At 43.5% G+C, this 20,447-nt stretch overlaps 1 protein-coding gene across 1 annotated transcript in view; it reads right to left on the bottom strand.

The window, feature by feature from the left end:
* Positions 1-7,388, bottom strand: part of WDR19 (WD repeat domain 19) — a 61,620-nt gene extending 54,232 nt beyond the window's left edge. The window contains exons 1-2 of the mRNA XM_044291067.1: positions 7,268-7,388; positions 2,613-2,704 (exon numbers count right to left, since the gene is read on the bottom strand). Coding sequence (XP_044147002.1) covers positions 2,613-2,704; positions 7,268-7,273 — 98 coding nt within the window. The 5' untranslated portion in view covers positions 7,274-7,388. The remainder of the gene's footprint in view (positions 1-2,612; positions 2,705-7,267) is intronic.
* Between the last annotated feature and the right edge of the window lie 13,059 nt (positions 7,389-20,447).

The following is a 20,447-nucleotide window of genomic DNA, read 5'->3' as shown; positions in this document are numbered from 1 at the left end:
TTCTTCAGTGGATCAGTAAATCCAGCTGATATCCCTAAAAATGTGCACCCATGAAACCCAATGGACATACATGTGGTGCCCATATGGGGGGAGGTTTCAATGATTTCTACGGTAAATAATAATTATTATTATCTCTAGTGTTGATATGCTCCTGCAACAGCCAAATGTGGACACATATGATCATGGGACAAACACAGCCGCCAAGTTCACATGCTACAGGTCAGCCAATTTCATAGCTACAAAACTGCTGGCAGATTCCCTTTAAAGTGAAGGCCCATTTCCAGACTATTTGTCCTCTGCCTGGTGCCATTATTATTTATTATTAAAGCGCCATTCATGCCATAGCGCTATACATTACAGATGTATGGCCAGTAAGAACAACTGTAATGGCCAATATGGACTGAAATCTGTCTGCATTGGAGGAATAATCACACAACAGACGATCATTCGTTCAACGGTTGATCAACCATCTACCTACTTCTATCTAATGTGTGTAGTCACCTCTAGCCCTGCTGACTACTATCAGACACTAGTGCTGATATACCAGCCATCTACCTACCTCTATCTAATGTGTGTGGTCACCTCTAGCCCTGCAGACTACTATTAGACACTACTGCTGATACACCAGCCATCTACCTACCTCTATCTAATGTGTGTGAGGACCTCTAGCCCTGCAGACTACTATCAGACACTACTGCTGATACACCAGCCATCTTCCTACCTCTATCTAATGTGTATGGTCACCTCTAGCCCTGCTAACTGCTATGAGACACTACTGCTGATACACCAACATATACCTACTTCTATCTAATGTGTATGGTCACCTCTAGCCCTGCTAACTGCTATGGGACACTACTGCTGATACACCAGCCATCTTCCTACCTCTATCTAATGTGTGTGAGGACCTCTAGCCCTGCAGACTACTATCAGACACTACTGCTGATACACCAGCCATCTTCCTACCTCTATCTAATGTGTATGGTCACCTCTAGCCCTGCTAACTGCTATGAGACACTACTGCTGATATACCAACATATACCTACTTCTATCTAATGTGTATGGTCAACTCTAGCCCTGCTGACTGCTATGGGACACTACTGCTGATACACCAGCCATCTTCCTACCTCTATCTAATGTGTGTGAGGACCTCTAGCCCTGCTGACTGCTATGGGACACTACTGCTGATACACCAGCCATCTTCCTACCTCTATCTAATGTGTGTGAGGACCTCTAGCCCTGCAGACTACTATCAGACACTACTGCTGATACACCAGCCATCTTCCTACCTCTATCTAATGTGTGTGAGGACCTCTAGCCCTGCAGACTACTATCAGACACTACTGCTGATACACCAGCCATCTTCCTACCTCTATCTAATGTGTATGGTCACCTCTAGCCCTGCTGACTGCTATGAGACACTACTGCTGATATACCAACATATACCTACTTCTATCTAATGTGTATGGTCAACTCTAGCCCTGCTGACTGCTACTGCTGATACACATTAGATAGAGGTAGGAAGATGGCTGGTGTATCAGCAGTAGTGTCCCATAGCAGTCAGCAGGGCTAGAGTTGACCATACACATTAGATAGCGGTAGGAAGATGGCTGGTGTATGGTCACCTCTAGCCCTGCAGACTGCTATAGGACACTACTGCTGATATACCAACATCTACCTACTTCTTTCTAATGTGTATGGTCACCTCTAGCCCTGCGGACTGCTATGAGACACTACTGCTGATATACCAACATCTACCTACCTCTATCTAATGTGTGTGGAGACCTTTAGCCCTGCGGGTGCTATCAGACACTACTGCTGATTTACCGTATTTTTCGTCCCATAAATGGGGGGGAAATGCTAGTGCATCTTATGGGGTGAATACAAGGCAAAGAAATATAAAATGTGTGGCGCATTGATTATGCTCGGTACATTGCAGGCTGCGCTGCATAGGAACAGCGGCCTGCGATGTACCAGACATCCGAGTTACCAGAAGAGGGAGAGCCCCGCGACCACAGCGCGTGCTTGCTGATGGGGACTGGCCCCGGCGTGCGCTGGCTGGTAGGGGCAGGTCTGCTGTAGCTGGGTGATAGAGACCGGCCGGCCCTGTCTGATGCTGGTTGATAGAGACAGGCCGGCAGATCTGCAGTGAGAACGAGCGCGGGAGCAGGCAGATGAGGGGAAGAGCAGGTTTTCCTGCCACACATGCCTGCTCCGTCTCTAAGTCTTCACACTGCCTGCTCCTGTGTACAATGTATTAGGGCTGATGAGAGGCATGGGGGGCTGATGATAAGAGGCATGGGGGGCTGATCTGAAGCCTGAATGGGGGTCGTTCACTTTGGGGTCTGAGCTCAGATCTGATTGGGGGTCTGATCTAAGGTCTTATTAACATTGGGGGGTCTGATTGGGGATATTAGCTGAGGTCTGATTAATATTGGGGGTCTAAATGGTGGTCTGATCTTAGGTCTAATGAAGAATATTTATTTCTTATTGTCCTCCTCTAAAACGTAGGTGCGTCTTATAGGGCAAAAAATACGGTAATATTATTGAGGAAAAAACATTAAGGATAAAAATAATAGAATGGTATTGTATATACTGTAGAATGATCTCCTTACCCAGTAACTACAATGTAATTTCCTAGAGTCTTCTGCCACACATACTGGATGGGATGACCAAGCAATCCCTTCTCTGTCAATGAAAAGACCCGCTGAAAGACAAACATTTCTGTTGATAAATGCAAGATGAACAAAAAGTGCAAGCGGACGATGAAGTCGTTGAGTTTATGGATATGTTTCAAGATTAGGTCAAACCATTCTTTAGCCTTGCCATTGTATAGCGGCTTCCAGGCTGCTCTCTGGCACTAGTGACAGCAGGAGGTTATATGGACGGACTTATTACAGATCGCTGCCGCGTGACTTACTTATGCCATTTTTAAAAAAATTGACAGAAACTGCAATCTGACCACGACGTGAATTTACCCCTTAAGGGGTTGTCTTACTTCGGCAAATGGCCTTTATCATGTAGAGAAAGTTAATACCAGGCACTTACTAATGTATTGTGATTGTCCATATTGCCTCCTTTTGCATCATTTTCCCATCACATTATACACTGCTCGTATCCAGGAGTTATGACCACCCTGCAGTCCAGCAGTGGTCGTGCTTGCACACTATAGGAGAGACCGCCAACCTCTCTAGTGGCAGGATCGTGGGAGCGCACACAGTAGATTTTTGATTCGATTTCGATACCATAAAAAAGTATTGCGATACTCGATACCACACGAAAAAAATAAACCAAAAGAGCCACGTGCATTACGCATTTAAAAAAATGGCGAATAGCGCAGTTTTTATTTATTAACTTTTTCTGTTCCAGCGTTCACCGCATAGATTTTTTTTTATAGTTTAATAGTTTGGACTTTTCGGACGTGGCGATATGTGATATGTTATTTATTTATTGTTTATATATTTTATATGTGAAATTGGGAAAGGGGGTGATTTATACTTAATATTTTGTTGTTGTTTTTTTTTTACACTTTTTATTTAATAACTATTTCCCCCCTTAGGGGCTAGAACCTGGGATCTTCTAATCCCTTGTCCTATTCTCCCTGTTAGAGCTCTATCAGGGTGCATAGGACTTCACACTGTCCCTGCTGCTCTGTGCTTTGTACACACAGCAGCAGGGAGCTTACCATGGCAACCAGGGCTTCAGTAGTGTCCTGGCTGCCATGGTAACCGATCGGAGCCCCAGCATTACACTGCTGGGGCTCCAATGGGAACTGCCACTGCCACCAATGAAGAGGAGGGGACCCTGTGACCACTGCCACCAATGATTTTAATACTGGGGGGTTGAGAGGGGCGGGTGCACTGTGCCACCAATGATTTTAATAGGGTGGGGGGTTGGGGCGGGCGCACTGTGCCACCAATGATAATTTACCCTTAATACAGGAGGCGGGTACTGGCAGAAGATCAGCGGCAGTTAACCCCTCAGGTGCCGCACCTGAGGGGTTAACTGACGCTGATCGCAACTTCCTGTCAGAGGCAGGGTGCCGGCTGTGTGATTCTGCTGCCGGCACCTGCCTCCTGTATTATGTGTTAAAGACCACCTTATATTGGTCCAGACTTTAAGTATTAGGCTACACAGAGCGGCGCACAGAGATGTCCCAGCACCCACCATTATTACTGGGCACCGCTCCGTTTGCCCGCTGTGCCCCATTACTGTCTCCTCTCCTGCTCCATATGCTAATTACTATCGGAGCAATGGGGAGGAGACATCAGCTTCTCTAGTGGGCAAACGGAGCGGTGCCCAGGAATAATGGTGAGTGCAGGGACATCTCTGGGTGCCGCTCTGTGTAGCCTAATACTTAAAGTCTGGACCCAGGAAAAGTCCTATCATTGGTGGCGCAGTGCGCCCGTCCCTCTCTTCTCATTGGTGGGAGCGGCAGCAGCGGCACAGGGGGGGGGGGGGGGGAGACACTGCTTCCTACTCCCCTGTGCTGCTGAGGGAACATGAGCGCGCCGACAGCAGCCTGCTTGTGTACTGTGATACTAGACTGCGCAGCAGCACAGCCCAGTATTGAAAAAATGGAAATCCCGGTATCGTATCAATACCGAGACAAAAGTATCGATTGTGTATCGAAATTTCGATACCTGCAACAACCCTAGCACACCTTGTATCTGTGCTGCAGGGTGGTCATAATCCCTGGATACGAGCAGTGTATAATGTGATGGAAAAATGAATCCAGCTAGCAAAGGAGGAAATATGGACAATCATAATACATTGGTAAGTGCCTTTAAAAGGGTTTTCTGAGATTTAAATACTGATGTCCTATCATCAGTATCTGATCGGTATGGGTCCGACACCCGGGACCTCGCTGATCAGCTGTTAGAGAAGGCACTGGCGCTCTCAGTAGCTTTAAAGCCTTCTCTTAGCTTTTCCTAAGCCTAGGACGACATGTTTGAGTGTCATGTGACCTAGGCGCCGCTCAGCCCCATGGAAGTGAATGGGACTGAGCGCGATAACAAGCACAGCCGCTTAACAATGTACGGCCCTGTGCTTGGTGAGCACGGAGAAGGCTGCGGGGCTACTGTTAGGCGACTTTCACACTGGCGTTTTGGCTTTCCGTTTGTGAGATCCGTTCAGGGCTCTCACAAGCGGTCCAAAACTAATCAGTTTTGCCCTTAAAGGAAACCTGTCACCAGGATTTTGCGCATAGAGCTGGGGACATGGGCTGCTAGATGGCCACTAGCACATCTGCAGTACCCAGTCCCCATAGCTCTCTGTGCTTTTATTGTGTTAAAAAAAACGTTTTGAGTGATATGCAAATGACCTGATATGAGTCCTGTATCCGGAGATGAGTCCAGCGGAAAGGAGCCCAGCACCGCCCCGCGTCCTCCGAATCTCCTCCTTGCTGGCTGACGTCACAGAGCTGGAGCGCCGAAATCTCGCGATGCGCGAGCTAGCGCATGCGTAGTTCGTTACCTGCGCTGATGCCAGCACAGGGAATGAACATGATGCCGACACTGCGCATGCGCTAGCTCGCGCATCGCGAGATTTCGGCGCTCCAGCTCTGTGACGTCAGCCAGCAAGGAGGAGATTCGGAGGACGCGGGGCGGTGCTGGGCTCCTTTCCGCTGGACTCATCTCCGGATACAGGACTCATATCAGGTCATTTGCATATCACTCAAAACGTTTTTTTAACACAATAAAAGCACAGAGAGCTATGGGGACTGGGTACTGCAGATGTGCTAGTGGCCATCTAGCAGCCCATGTCCCCAGCTCTATGCGCAAAATCCTGGTGACAGGTTTCCTTTAATGCATTCTGAATGGAAAAGGATCTGCTCAGAATGCATCAGTTTGCCTCCATTCCGCTCTGGAGGCGGACACCCAATGCTGCCTGCAGCGTTTTGCTGTCCGCCTGACGAAGAGGAGCCAGATTGTGTCAGAGAAAACTGATCCGTCCCCATAGACTTACATTGTGTGCCAGGACGGATCCGTTTTCTCTGACACAATCTGGCACAATAGAAAACGTCCCCCATTGACTTTCAATGTAGTTCATGACGGATCCGTCTAGGCTGTGTTACAGATAATACAAATGGATCCGTTCTAAACGGATGCAGACGGTTGCATTATTGTAACGGATCCGTTTTTGCAGATCCATGACAGATCCACCCAAAACGTGAGTGTGAAAGTAGCCTTAGCATCAGTGCCTTGTAAAACAGCTGACCTATTGAAATGAATGGTTCCGTATAAGGTCCTAAAAAAAAACGTACGGGACACGGAAAGAAAATACGTTCGTGTGCATGAGCTCTAAAGAAGATGCTAGTAAGGTAGTTGAAAAGTAACTTGAATGGGGCGTAAGAAACCACTGTGTACTGTGCACTAACCTGCCTTCATTTTCAGGATCGGTGGGGGTCCGAGACCATTAAAATGAGGGGCAGAAGCGCTGCACCCTTCAGATCTGCTTGGCTATTCCTGGAGTGGAGCAAGTGGTTCATGGACTCATACAAAGTCTATAGACGTTCTATGAATCCCTACACCAAGGGTCAGCAACCTCCGGCACTCCAGCTGTGGTGAAACTACAACTCCCAGCATGCTCTACTCACTTCTATGGGAGTTCTGAGAACAGTCAAGCAAGTGTGAATGCTGGGAGTCGTAGTGCCCTACACTGATGATTGGGAAATCCGAGCAGAGGCGAAACAGCACCCAATCAAAGCTTCTCACTGCACGTCATGTGTTTGTTAACATGGGTGCCCTCTAAATCATACATTTCCAGGAGGAATGCCAGAGGAACAGCATAAATGCTCCAGAGCTGTTACTTCATAATGAGGACTGCAAATATTTACTAAAACAGGCATGTCAGCAGTGGGGACCATGACAGCAGGGCACCCTGAGTTTGAGTACACTCACATAGTTTACGTACCCCACTTTGGGTGGGGGTGGGCGGGGGGTGTAAGTATTAGTATGATGTGATCACCGTCTCTACAGTCAGGTCAGTTATGATTATTTTACCAGACCACCTTAAATGGTAGAGCCCACTCCAGTCCAATGGGGAGAAACACATGATGTTGGTTATGATTGGTGTTATCTTAATGACCAGACCACCTTAAATGGTAGATACCACGTCTAGTCCAGAGGTAAGAAACACATGATGAGGGCAGTCAGTGAGCATAGACTGTATAATGTCACACCCAATGCTGAGGCTATGCACCACGTCACTCAGTCCATAGAGGACAAGGTGAACCCCACACCGAACCCTCACTTTTCGGCCTCCTTACCTTCATTCTGGACACCGTGCAGTAAGGCACTGCGCATGCGCGTACCCAGGGTAACTGGGGGCGGCAAACTGCAGAGCGTCACTTAATTCCATGGTAACCGTCCCGCCAATCAAGACGAAAAGATGCGAGTGACGTCGGGAAGTCGAAGTTCCGTTTCGTTCCTGGTGTAAAAGACGTGTGAGCAGAGAGGCTGCAGAAGGCAGGATTATAGCGGCCATTTTGTTGAAGACAGTAACTCATTGAACGTAATCTCCCAGCCACGCAAATATGACTGCTGAAGAGGAGACAGAATTATCAGGAGTTATAGATAGTTTTCTTGACTTAAAAGCAAAGTTATACAATTATAAACTATAATAACTTCTTTAGGGATGAGCATATTTAGTGGTTAAAAAAAATAGTTTTGTTCTTAAGTTGCCATATTGGGAGATCCCAAACTTTTTCCCTGCTAAGTGTCTGGATAAGGCCTTGTGCTTTTCTGGGAGAAGTATAATTTTTCATTTCACCATTTTGTGGTAGTTTATTAACGTTAAAGATTTTTGGAGGAAGTGGGGGAAAAAAACAGCAATTCCAACATTGTCCCCCGCCCCGCCCCCCCCCCCTTCCCCACACACATATTTTGACCTCTTAAAGGCGTTGTGTCATTTCAGACATTGGTGGCACTGACATACCGCTAGGATACCACCGATGTCCTACCTCAGGGACCCGCTGCTATCTTCAGAAGAGGGCCCCCAAAGTGAAGAGCGCACCACGCGCAACACTGTCTCCACTTTCATGGAAATTCTGAAAATAGCCAAGCCAGCTGCTCAGCCATTCTCAGAACTGCCATAAAAGTGAATAGAAACGGCCAGGACAACAGGGTGAACTGGATGAACCTATGTCTTTAAAGAGGACCTGTCACCGCTCCTGACAGGCCTGTTTAATAGCTTCATGCAGTCCCCATGTAATAACAATCCTGGAGCATCTATTCTTATGGCTCTATGTTGTGCTGTTCCTTTATTATTTCCACTAGAAGTTATGAATGAATCGCTAGCAGTCTGCAGTAAGGGTACAGAGGGGAGGTAACCAGTTGAGGGTCAAGCCTCCCTAGCATCACAGGTGACACTAGGGAGGCTTGTCCCTGTCGCAGCCTGCTATTGGCTGCTCCCCCCAGCCCCCAATGCCCCCCCATTGCCAGGGAGATGCAGCGGCTGCTGTGTGGGCATCAGGAGCGACACATGTGCTGGGGAGCGGGTTAAGTATAACCTATATGAGGGTACCGGGCATTGGGGGGATCATTATAGGGGTTGGATAACCCTTATAATACAAGCCACTTACAGCAGTGGCCGTGCTTTCAGACTATAGAAAAAAAGCACCAGCCTATGTGCGCTCCCATGATCCCGGCCACCTCAGAGGTCGGCACTTTTTCCTATAGTGTGCAAGCACAGCCCTGCTGATTAACCCTTGTGCTACTAACGCCATACATGTATGCCGCTGGTGCGATGTGTAAACATGACGCCCGCTCGCACGTGCAGCGGGCGTCATGGCCGTCAGATCTCTGCTGTTTCATATAGCAGAGACCTGCGGCTAATTACCATGACGGGCAATAATGCCGATCGCGGTAATTAAATGCTTTAGATGCCGTGATCAAGTGAGATCTCGGCACCTAAATGCGCAACAATCCGGGCATAGGTAGTTGCGCTGAATACTGGTAGCTTTACCGAGTAGGCTAACAGTATTCAAATTGCAATTGTTATTTTGGACACCAGATGGCAGGCCAGGATAAGAAATGACCAAAAGTGAGCAAACTAAGCTAATAATAAATTAAACATAACAAAGATGTTATAAGCTCATATATGAGGCACATAATGATCACAAAAAAAGTAAAAAAATATATAAAAGTTTAAATCACCCCCCTTTCCGTATAATAAAAAAATAAATACCTAAATAACAATAAATATAAACATCATGGGTATCACCGCGACCGAAAATGCCCATACTAATAAAATAAAAAATAAAAAATCCAATACAGCGAATGACGTAATGGAAAAAAGGGTCAAAATGGCCAATTTGCCATTCTTTCATTGGTTCTCTTACCCTAAAAAATGTAATAAAATGTTATCAAAAAGTCACGCATACTCCAAAATGGTATCAATTAAAAGTACAGATTGTTCTGCAAAAAATGAGCCCCTAAACAGCTCAGTAGACATAAGTATAAAAAAGTTATGGGGGTCAGAATATGGTGATATAAGGTCAAAGTTTACATTTATTTTTACACTATTTAGACATAAAGAACCTATACATATGGGGTATCGTTGTAATCGTACTGACCCAGAAAATGAATGGCATGGGTTAGTTTTGCTGTAAACAAAACGCAGTGGGAACAAAATCCGTAAAACGGTGGAAGAATTTTGTTTTTTTTTCCAATTTCACCCCATTTGGAATTTTTTTTACCGCTTCCCACAACATTTTATTCCATAATTAATGGTGGCATTAGAAAGTACAACTGTGACCGGAAAAATAAAAAAGTTATGGCTCACGGAAAATATGGAAGAAAAATGAAAACGCAAAAATGAATACTGGAAAAGAACTGATCAGTTTTATCCCCATGCATTCTGAATGGAGAGCATTCCGTTCAGGATGCATCAGGATGTCTTCAGTTCAGTCTTTTTGACTGATCAGGACAGAGTTAGGCTACTTTCACACTAGCGTTCGGGCGGATCCGTTCAGAACGGATCCGCCCATAATAATGCAGACGGAGGCTCCGTTCAGTACGGATCCGTCTGCATTATTTTAGCAAAAAAAAGCTAAGTGTGAAAATAGCCTGGGACGGATCCGTCCAGACTTTCAATGTAAAGTCAATGGGGGACGGATCCGCTTGAAGATTGAGCCACATTGTGGCATCTTCAAACGGATCCGTCCCCATTGACTTACATTGTAAGTCTGGACGGATCCGCACGCCTCCGCACGGCCAGGCGGACACCCGAACGCTGCAAGCAGCGTTCAGCTGTCCGCCTGTCCGTGCGGAGGCGAGCGGAGCGGAGGCTGAACGCCACCAGACTGATGCAGTCTGAGCGGATCCGCCTCCATTCAGACTGCATCAGGGGTGGACGGCTGCGTTCGGGTCCGCTCGTGAGCTCCTTCAAACGGAGCTCACGAACGGAATACCGAACGCTAGTGTGAAAGCAGCCTTAAAACCGCAGCATGCTACGGTTTTATCTCCGGCCAAAAAAACTGAAGACATGCCTGAATGCTGGATTCTGCATTTTTTTCCATAGGAATGTATTAGTGCTGGATCCGGCATTCAAAATACCGGGATGAAGGAGCCGTCCTTGCGCAGACCGAAAAAAAAGGTGAAAAAAATAAATGCCGGATCCGTTTTGCCAGAAAGACACCGGAAAGACGGATCCGACATTTCAATGCATTTGTAAGATGGATCAGGATCCTGATCAGTCTTACTAATGCCATCAGTCGGCATACGTTTTGCTGGATCTGGCAGGCACTTCCGGCGACGGAACTGCTTGCCGGATCACTCTGCCACAAGTGTGAAAGTAGCCTTAATTGCATGGTGGTCGTAACCATGGAAACGAGCATAATGTGATGAAAAAATGAATCCAGCCAGCAAAGTAGGCAATATGGACAATCACAATATATTAGTAACTGCCTTGTATTAACTTTCTCTACATGAATAAATGCCATTTACTGAAGTGAGACAGCCCCTTTAGGTATTTGTTCTACAATAGCATTCCTTGGATGATGAGAGTAGGTAGATTTGCACTGGCGCTGCCCTGGCGCTGTTCCATCATGAAAGGTAGCAGAACCCCTTTGGAGACACACAACGTGTGATGAGCCAAGGAGGGTATCCTCTGTGGAGGGTCTGGTGCAAGTGATGGGGCAGTTTCAGAAAGAATAAAAGTCTGTTTTCTCAGGAATGCGGCAATTGTTTTTCACAAGACGGGTATCATTTTAATCAGCAGGATCAGCCCTACCAAGCAGTATTCCTGGTTTAATAGAGGTAATCCTGCTGACAGGTGCGGTTTAACCCCTTAGTGCTATTTGACGTGTATACTCATCACAGGCATCTGGCTTGCCATGGTATATCTGAGCCTGATCAAGCTTACTGTGAATGAAAATACACTGCAGTATACTATATAGTGTACTGCAGTGTATTGTAGAGGCATCAGACCCACTGGATCTTCAAGAACCAAGTGGGTCTGGGTCAAAAAAGTGTAGAAAAAGTAAAAAATAAAATAAAAAAAAATCTAATTTCTTCCTACATCTGCACATTTATAATTAATAAAAAAAAAAAAAAACACTGAACATGTTTGGTATCGCCGCATCCGTAACGACCTGATCTATAAAAGGATCACATTACTTTCTCATTGCATGGTGAATGCTATAAAAAAAGAAAGAAAAACTATGAATTTAAATTTGACCCACCTCACTTTCCAAAAAATGGTATTAAAAGTGATCAAAAAAGTCATATGTACCCAAAATTAGTACCAATCGAACCGTCACCTAATCCCACAAAAAATTCGTCCTTACATGAGACAATCGCCCAAAAAATAAAAAAATATGGCTTTCAGAAAATGGAGACACAAAAATATGTTTTTTTTTCTAAAATGCTTTTATTGTGTAAAACAAAACAAAAATAGATATATTAGGTATCGCTGCATCTATAACGACCTGCTCTATAAAAATATCACACACTCTATCCCCAAAGGTAAATGCTGTAAAAAAATTAAAAAAAACTGTGCGAAAAGAACCATTTTTTTTGTCTACCTGCCCCATAAAGTATAATATTGAATGATCGGCAGAAAAATAGAAAAAATATGTCTTTCAAAAAATAGAGACACAAAAACATGATTTTTTTTTCAAAAATACTTTATTATGTAAAACTGAAACAAACAAAAAAGTAGACCTGTCAGATGAACATTTTAAAAAACCAAAAATAAAAACTGTGCCAGAACAGCCATTTGTGGTAACCTTTCCTCACAAAAAGCGTAATATAAAGTGATCAAAAATCATATGTACTCCAAAATAGTATCAATAAAACTGTCACCTCATCCCATAGTTTCCAAAATGGGTCACTTTTTGATTGTTTCTACGGTAGGGTGTATCAGGGGGGCTTCAAATGGTGTCTAAAAACCAGTCCAGCAAAATCTGCCCTTCAAATACCATCTGGCGCTCCTTTCTTTCTGAGTCCAGTTTACAACCACATGTGGGGTGTTTCTGTAAACTGCAGAATCAGGGTAATAGATATTGAATTTTCTTTGGCTGTTAACCCTTGATGTGTTACAGGAAAAAAATGATTAAGATGGAATATGTGCCAAAAAAGGGAAATTTAGAAATGTAATCTCCATATTCCTTTAATTTTTGGTGAAACATCTAAAGGGTTAACAAAGTTGTAAAAATCCGTTTTGAATAACCTGAGGGTGTAGTTTCTTAAATTCGGTCATTTATGGGTTGTTTCTACTACATACGCCCCACAAAGTGACTTCATAACTGAACAAGTCTTTAAAAAAATGGGTTTTGGAAATTTTGTAAAACATTTTAAGAATTTCTTCTAAAATTCTAAGCCTTCTAATGTCCTAAAAAATAAAATTACATCTACAAAATGATGCCAACATAAAGTAGATAAATGGGAAATGTAAAGTAATAAGTATTTTGTGAGGTATCACTATCTGCCTTAGGCCTCTTGCACACAAACTTTTTTTTTCCGTTTACATTCCGTTTTTTGCATTCCGTATATGGAACCATTCATTTCAATGGGTCCGCATAACTGTAACACCCCATAGTTGTGTTACTAAACTTTTTTACCCCGCTACAATCTCCTAAAAGCATTTACCTTGTCATCTCATATAATTTCACATTATATCCTCACAACTGTGCATTATAAACCATGTTAAGTGTATATTGCTGTAATTTCCATGTTCACCAGCAGGTGGCAGCAATGTGTTAGCAGCTGGAATATTTCGTTCCGGCTTAGCCCCCCCCCCCCCCCTCCTGTGAGCATAGTGGGCTGTGAAACCATCCTGCAGCATGGGGAGGAAAGGAAGTTAGAGTGAGTGTAGCCCACCCCCTGCTAGGGGTAGGGTGTGCATGTTAGGAGCTCCCTCAGATAGAGATGTCAAAGACATTGATCCCCATCCCCAGCCTGAGCCCTGCAGCCTCGGCTGGATGACAAGCAAGCAAGCAAGCAGACAACTCCATTTCCAGGACGACAGCATTCCTTGAGAAGATAACTGTGAGTAAAGTCCAGAGACCCAGGAGAAGCCATATTCCTCCTTAGCTAGCCAGTCCCCATACAGCAGAAGATAGAAAGTGCAGAAGTCAAATTCCTGCCACAGTATAGAGCTAACAAAGGTAACCAAAATGGCGATACAAGGAGAGCTAGTTTATGGGGCTACCTTACCAGAGATCCGGGTCTCCCAGCTTGTGAAGAGAGCTGGCCCTTGCACGTTCAAAATGTCCCCGGAGCCTGCGCATGCCACGACTGGTGGAGAGACAGCCACCGCCGACCAAGTCAAGATGGCCACCGTTTCTGAACCCACTCCCGCGGAAGAGGACATCGCTACTACAGTCCAGACCCTGGAGGGTGTGGATCCCACCGCTGACGGCACCTGAAGCCCCAGATGACCCCCAGGAGGCCCCGGAACCGGCCGCCCGGCCGCAACATCAGGTAGGAGCAGTCGTGCTCCCTGAGGCCAAGGCACGGTCCGAAGCTGCCCTTGCATCATGCCCAGTGGACTCTGATATCCTGTCACCACCAGACATCTGAGAAGCTCTGACAGAAGTTCTTCATAACCTCCTCCTTGAGGTTCCTTTTGTTTTGCTTTCGTTTTCTCATCTCGTTAGCCTCTCTCAGCTGTCATGTAGTTGCACTGATTGCATCCCTTTAAATCCCTTCCCATACTGCATAACTTTGCGGTTTATACAACTTCCTGGAGTGTGTGCATGCTGGATGCTACTACTGAGTCTTCTACAGATAAGTTTTGTTCATTCATTTGTGTTTTCCTGGATCCCAGGTGACCCTGACTCCCTCCGTATCAAGTGTAGGGAGCCAGTGGTCGTGTCCCCTCACTATTATAGGGTGTTCAGGTGTTATACAATACACACAAAAACAATTGGATTGATAGACGTTCCTATAATACTTAGATAATCACAGCCTGATGAACGTTTAAAATAAAAAAAACAAAGCTTTATTTAAAATCTGTTTAAAAAGAGGGTGGGGAAACCCATATGTCACAATCTGTGACCATCAGGCAACTAATCTTAGAAATGTATACAGAGAGGGGAGCAAATATCTCTGCACATTAGGAAGATTAGGGAAAGACCCGACTTGCTAGCTGGAATAGCTATGTATCTGCAGGTCGGGGTAAATGGACACTAAAGTCAGTGTGAATGGATGCACTATGTGTGTATCATCGGTGATCCTGTAGGATGTATATACACAGATAAGGTTGTGCCACCTGGTATATGTAACCAGGAATGTTCAATACATTAGATCGCACTGCCTCTGTCATATAACAGTCTCAAAGGACTTGCAGCCACTAACTGTAGTGCAGATGACAGATCAGTCTTTAATGTGTATTGCTGATGGTAAATACCTAGGTCACAGCCTTATATCCGCAGCCAGTATTGGCTAAATACAACCACTCAGAGCCAATTGATTAAGCTCCATTCACACACATAAAAGCCAGTATATTTTGGCTCATCCATCCATCACATGCATACTCCAAGGCTGACTAAAGGGTTAAATGCATCTAGTGCAGTCCTGCCTAAAGAGCTGTATCCTGATACAATGTATTAGCTCTACGCGTTTCCACGTGACCTGTTATTATCACGCATCTTCAGGAGCTTATTGTTTGCTAGTGTCAAAACAGTAGAGCCGCACTGTGGTGTGCTATGGCTAATGGCGCTGTAATGGCCGCACGCGGCCGATAGAACGGCGAGTTCATATGGACGAGGCCCCGCCCACCAGGAGGCGTGTCCCGGTACCGTATCCAATCAGAAGTAGGGGCGGGCTCTCTAGCTCCGCCCTCTGACCGGCCGATGCCGAAATTGATTCCAACACTTCCTGACATGAATTGCGTTATACGGCGTTCTATGCATAATTTACTGCAATATAAGTTTGTATAAAAAAGAACCATAAAATCCTATTATCACTTAATCCCATTATATTTCTAATCAATATATATTCGTACAATATCTTATAAATACAATAATATTGAACTATGAATGAAAAAGAAAATTAACATATAAATATAATAAAATATAAAATATTCATATATATATATATACATATATACACACATATATATATATATATATATATATATATACATACATATATACACATACACAAAATTTGTATCCAATAAAAAATAAAAATTTCTATTAAATCATGTCCTATCTAATGGACATCTGTTTTGGGTCAAATTGTAAATTTTTTCTATCTTTTATCATATGATTTAAAATATTTACTTCCATATCCAGCAAGATCCATCTATGAAGTAATAGCACAAAACATTTTCTTTGGGGAAACTTGTTGCGTGACCCCAAAAGTTCTTTAGACAGAGGAGGGAACTGGAGATGGATGACAACCAGATTGAACGGTGCCAGAGGCCTAAGGTGACTAGATGGTATAGGAATGGAGACCTGCAGCCCAGGAGGGGTCATAGTGCTGATAAACAGCCCAACTAGTACCCCTCGTGGGCCGAAGGCGTCCAAACCCTCACAAGAATCCGAATATTTCCAATTCGGCATTGAGTCCAGCCGGAGCCAGGCTGCCGAATTAAAAAATTCTTCTAGATTCAGCCCTAGACATTCGGGCAATATGGTTGCCTCCCCTCCAATTACGTTCTATCTGTTCAAAGGCTGCAAAGGTCAGAGTTGTAGGGTCTTGATTGTGTACCATTTTAAAATGTTTAGATAGTACATGTTTTTCATACCCAATGCACATTCTATGATGTAGATGACGTTTGAACTGTTACATGTGAGAAGAGTCTTTATCTCAACTTCAAAGGCATTTTGTGTAGATTTTACCCGTTGGGTCTTCTTTGTAAAAGACGTATTTCTACAGTTCACACAGCATCCACATCTATAGAACCCACTCCTATTTAACCATTTATTAATGGAACCGGTTTCTCTTGTTAGTTGTTTTATTGATGGTGCTACCTTCAGACCTAGATTAGGGGCCTTCGTGTACACTATCTCCGGTATTGGTGGGATTAATGGACCTATAATTTTGTCTTTTTGTATTAGGTGCCAATGATTTTTGATACTTTGCTCAATTTTCTTATGCTGTGCATTATAGGGCAGTATGATGCGGAATTTGTCATCTTCTTTGGGCTTATCAATCTTCTCTTTGTTAATTTCAAAGAATTTTCTCCTATCCATCAATCTGACCTTTTTTAGAGCATTCTCTACTACTGTCTCAGGGTAGTCTTTTGACAGAAATTTCTCTTTCATATTAAGGGCCTCTTCCTCAAACTCTGACTGATTAGTACAATTCCTCTTAATTCTTCGGAATTGGCCAGTTGGTATATTTAGTAGCCAAGAGGGTAAATGACAGCTTGAGAAGAGAATATAGCTGTTCTTAGCCACCTTCTTCTGAAATGTGGTACACACATAGTGGTCCATCTGAGTGGTGATCCGTAAATCAAGGAATTCAATGGATTCTTGATTAATGTTGTGAGAGAAATTCAGACTATATATATTTGTATTGATTTCTTCTAGGAAGGTGTGGAGGCCGACTACATCTCCCTGCCAAATAAAAATAATATCATCGATGTAGCGCTGCCAGAGCACCAGATCCGACCCCAGCTTGGGTAAGATGGTCTCCTGTTTCCATTGTGCCATAAAGAGGTTGGCATAGCTGGGGGCAAATCTGGTGCCCATGGCAGTGCCCCGTATCTGGAGATAATACTCCCCCTCAAAGAAGAAGTAATTGTGTGTTAATATATGTCTAACACCTTCCACCAAGAAATCAATCTGCTTCTCTTTGAGGCTACCATGATTTCTCAATTGTAGACTCATGCTATTGGTGCCCTGTTCATGCTCAATCACGGTGTAGAGGGATTGGACATCCAAGGTCCCTATCAGCCAGTGTGGCTCCACCTTCAGATTCTCCAAGATCTGGACAATCTGGGTGGTATCTTTCAGATACGCTGGAGTGGTCTTCACTATTGGTTGAATGAGTTGGTCTATATATTGGGACAAATTGGATGTCAAAGACCCTATACCCGAGATTATAGGGCGACCTGGTGGATCAATCATACTTTTGTGAATCTTGGGCAGGCAATAGAACACAGGCAGCCTCTGTTGTGTCCCCAAAATAAAGTCAAATTCCTGCCTAGAAAGTAGTCCATCTTCAAGTCCTCTATTACAATAGTTGTTCAATGTCTTTGAGAAATCTTCTGTAGGATCTTTTCTCAACCGCCTATAAGTTGTAGTGTCTGCGAGTTGTCTCAGGCACTCCATATTATATTTGGTCGTTTCCAGGAGAACAATAGCTCCACCTTTATCGGCGGGACGGATGGTAAGATTTTTTAATTTTTGTAATTCCTTAATCGCTTTGGTCTCCTGTATAGACAGATTGTTCCTCCTCATCTGTTTATCGGGTACCTTTCTCAGGTCTGTCTCTATGTTTTTTCTAAAGGTGGCAATCTCAACACCTATCTCCTGTCTTGGAAACTTTTTTGATTTAGATCTAAGAGACGTGTGTTTGATCTCAGTATCTTCACATTCAGCTGTATTCATTAAGATGGGATTTTTCAGAAAATATTTTTTCAAACAGAGTTTCCTCACGAATTTTTCTATACCCACATAGGTGTCAAATTTATTTAATTTCGCTGTCGGTGCAAATTTGAGGCCCCTATTTAGTAGTCTTATCTGGGAGTCAGTCAAGACCACGGAACTGAGGTTTACTATAGCTTCTGATTCAACTATCTGTGTTTGTTGTAAGGACCTCTTTTTTCTTTGAGATCTTCGTGTCTTTCTCTTAGATCTGGGTTCCGTTGATACCTTTGTGTTCCCTCTCTCAAATGTTTGGGTATATATTGATGTCTGTAATTCTGTGGGGGCCTGATCCTCTGTTGTGGCTCTTGATCTTCTGGCCTGTTCCTCAAATTGTATGTGTGTGTCGGCATTACCTGTCGGTGAATCTGATCTCTGGATAGTGAACGTGATCTGTGTCTGGTTCTCATACTGTGGTGTACTCCTGTCTGTTGGGGTTGGACATATCTGTCGTTGGGAGTCTGTGATCTCTGTCTTATTCTTGTCTTGTGATGGGGTGGAGTCCCGTCTAAAAAATGGTTGTAATTGAATGTCTCAAATCTATTACTCACAGGGATAGTATATCTAGGAGGGTAATCATTTTCATCAGAATGATCCAGGGCTCTAATAACTAAATCTCCTTCCTGTGAGTTGGCCCTATAATTATAATCTTCTGTTGGTTTAGCATTAAATCTATATTTCCTAGTTTTCCTATTGATTATCTCTGACTCCATTTTATCAAGACTTTTGCATAAACGTTCCTGCCACATAGTTAATTCCTCACTGGCTGGTAGTTTATCGACCACAGTTTTAATTTGTTTTATTTTCTCGTTTAACTCTTCCAGAATTTTACATCTCCTTTTAATAATAAGTTGCACCAACATTATGGATTGGGAGAGTAGTAGTGCTTCCCATTCTTTCTTAAATTCCTCATTGCACAAATCTTGTGCAGGGATTTTGGATAACATTAGTCCCTTAGGAATTCTCTTCTCCTCAATGCATAATTTCAGCGACTTGATTTCCCACTGTTGTCTTAGTTGTTTAAGCAACAGTGGTTCAAGTTCTCTAAATATATCTTCTAATGACTTCTCATATCCAATGTTATGTAAGTCATGAGCACTTGAATCATCAAATCTATATGTCTCTACCTTCTGTCGCTTGCTTTCTATGTGAGTCCAGATATCCATTATAGAAGCAGAGGGAGCTCTGACCTTATTGGGTACGCTAATAGTAATTGTAAAATTGTAATACAGGTCGGCTCACCCCTGATTCCAGCTGGCAAGGTGCTCCACCCTGATGTCGTACCCCGATCACCAGAAATAATGCAATAGTAATTGATAGGGTGGGCACTCTAATATCTGGGTCACAGAGTAGGCAATGCAGCAGTTTTTAATTGACAGTAATTTATTTTAATGGCATCAAAACAGAACAGATCAAAGTCTGCTAAAACATGATGTATCTATAAAATTGATAAAATTAATAAAAGTAAATATACTTGATAAAATCTATTGTGGTATGTCCACTGGTAATAATATGATATGGCCTGAATATACTGGCCAAGGATCATATATATAATAACCGTAAATTCAGATTTGTACAGGCTATATTAGCAAGTATATTTATTCTCTGGAACAACAGTCTCCTTTAGCTCCACATAATCAAATAAATATAAAATATGAAAATAAGTGAAAATAAGTGACCAGTGCATAAAATATAGGTGATAAACATACAAATTTTATATTATAATAAGGTGCATTAAACTCAAAGTGTTCAAATAATTATAAAAGCAATGCTGTGCAAACGTGTAAAATATCTGTGGAGATTTATCAGAAAGGTTCCTGAGAATCGGCTTGTTATTCCAGCATATATACTCTATTGTATAATGTGTCAGTCCGGCGGATCTCTGGTTAATAGCGCTATAAAGCGCAGCAGCGATAGTTGGTACAATGTATCAGTCCGGCAAATCTCTAGTTGGTACAATGTATCAGTCCGGCAAATCTCTAGTTGGTGCCGCTATAGAGCGCAGCAGCGATACTTAGTTATTTCAGCAGTGGAGCTATTGAGCGATGTTATATGCACATATAATCAATTGTTTTGTTACTCACATGCGGGCGTTGTGCCACCTGGTATATGTAACCAGGAATGTTCAATACATTAGATCGCACTGCCTCTGTCATATAACAGTCTCAAAGGACTTGCAGCCACTAACTGTAGTGCAGATGACAGATCAGTCTTTAATGTGTATTGCTGATGGTAAATACCTAGGTCACAGCCTTATATCCGCAGCCAGTATTGGCTAAATACAACCACTCAGAGCCAATTGATTAAGCTCCATTCACACACATAAAAGCCAGTATATTTTGGCTCATCCATCCATCACATGCATACTCCAAGGCTGACTAAAGGGTTAAATGCATCTAGTGCA

Source organism: Bufo gargarizans, chromosome 1, assembly GCF_014858855.1.
Source record: "Bufo gargarizans isolate SCDJY-AF-19 chromosome 1, ASM1485885v1, whole genome shotgun sequence".
In the NCBI taxonomy this organism is placed as follows: Eukaryota; Metazoa; Chordata; class Amphibia; order Anura; family Bufonidae; genus Bufo; species Bufo gargarizans.
This window is presented reverse-complemented; position numbering and strand designations above follow the sequence as displayed.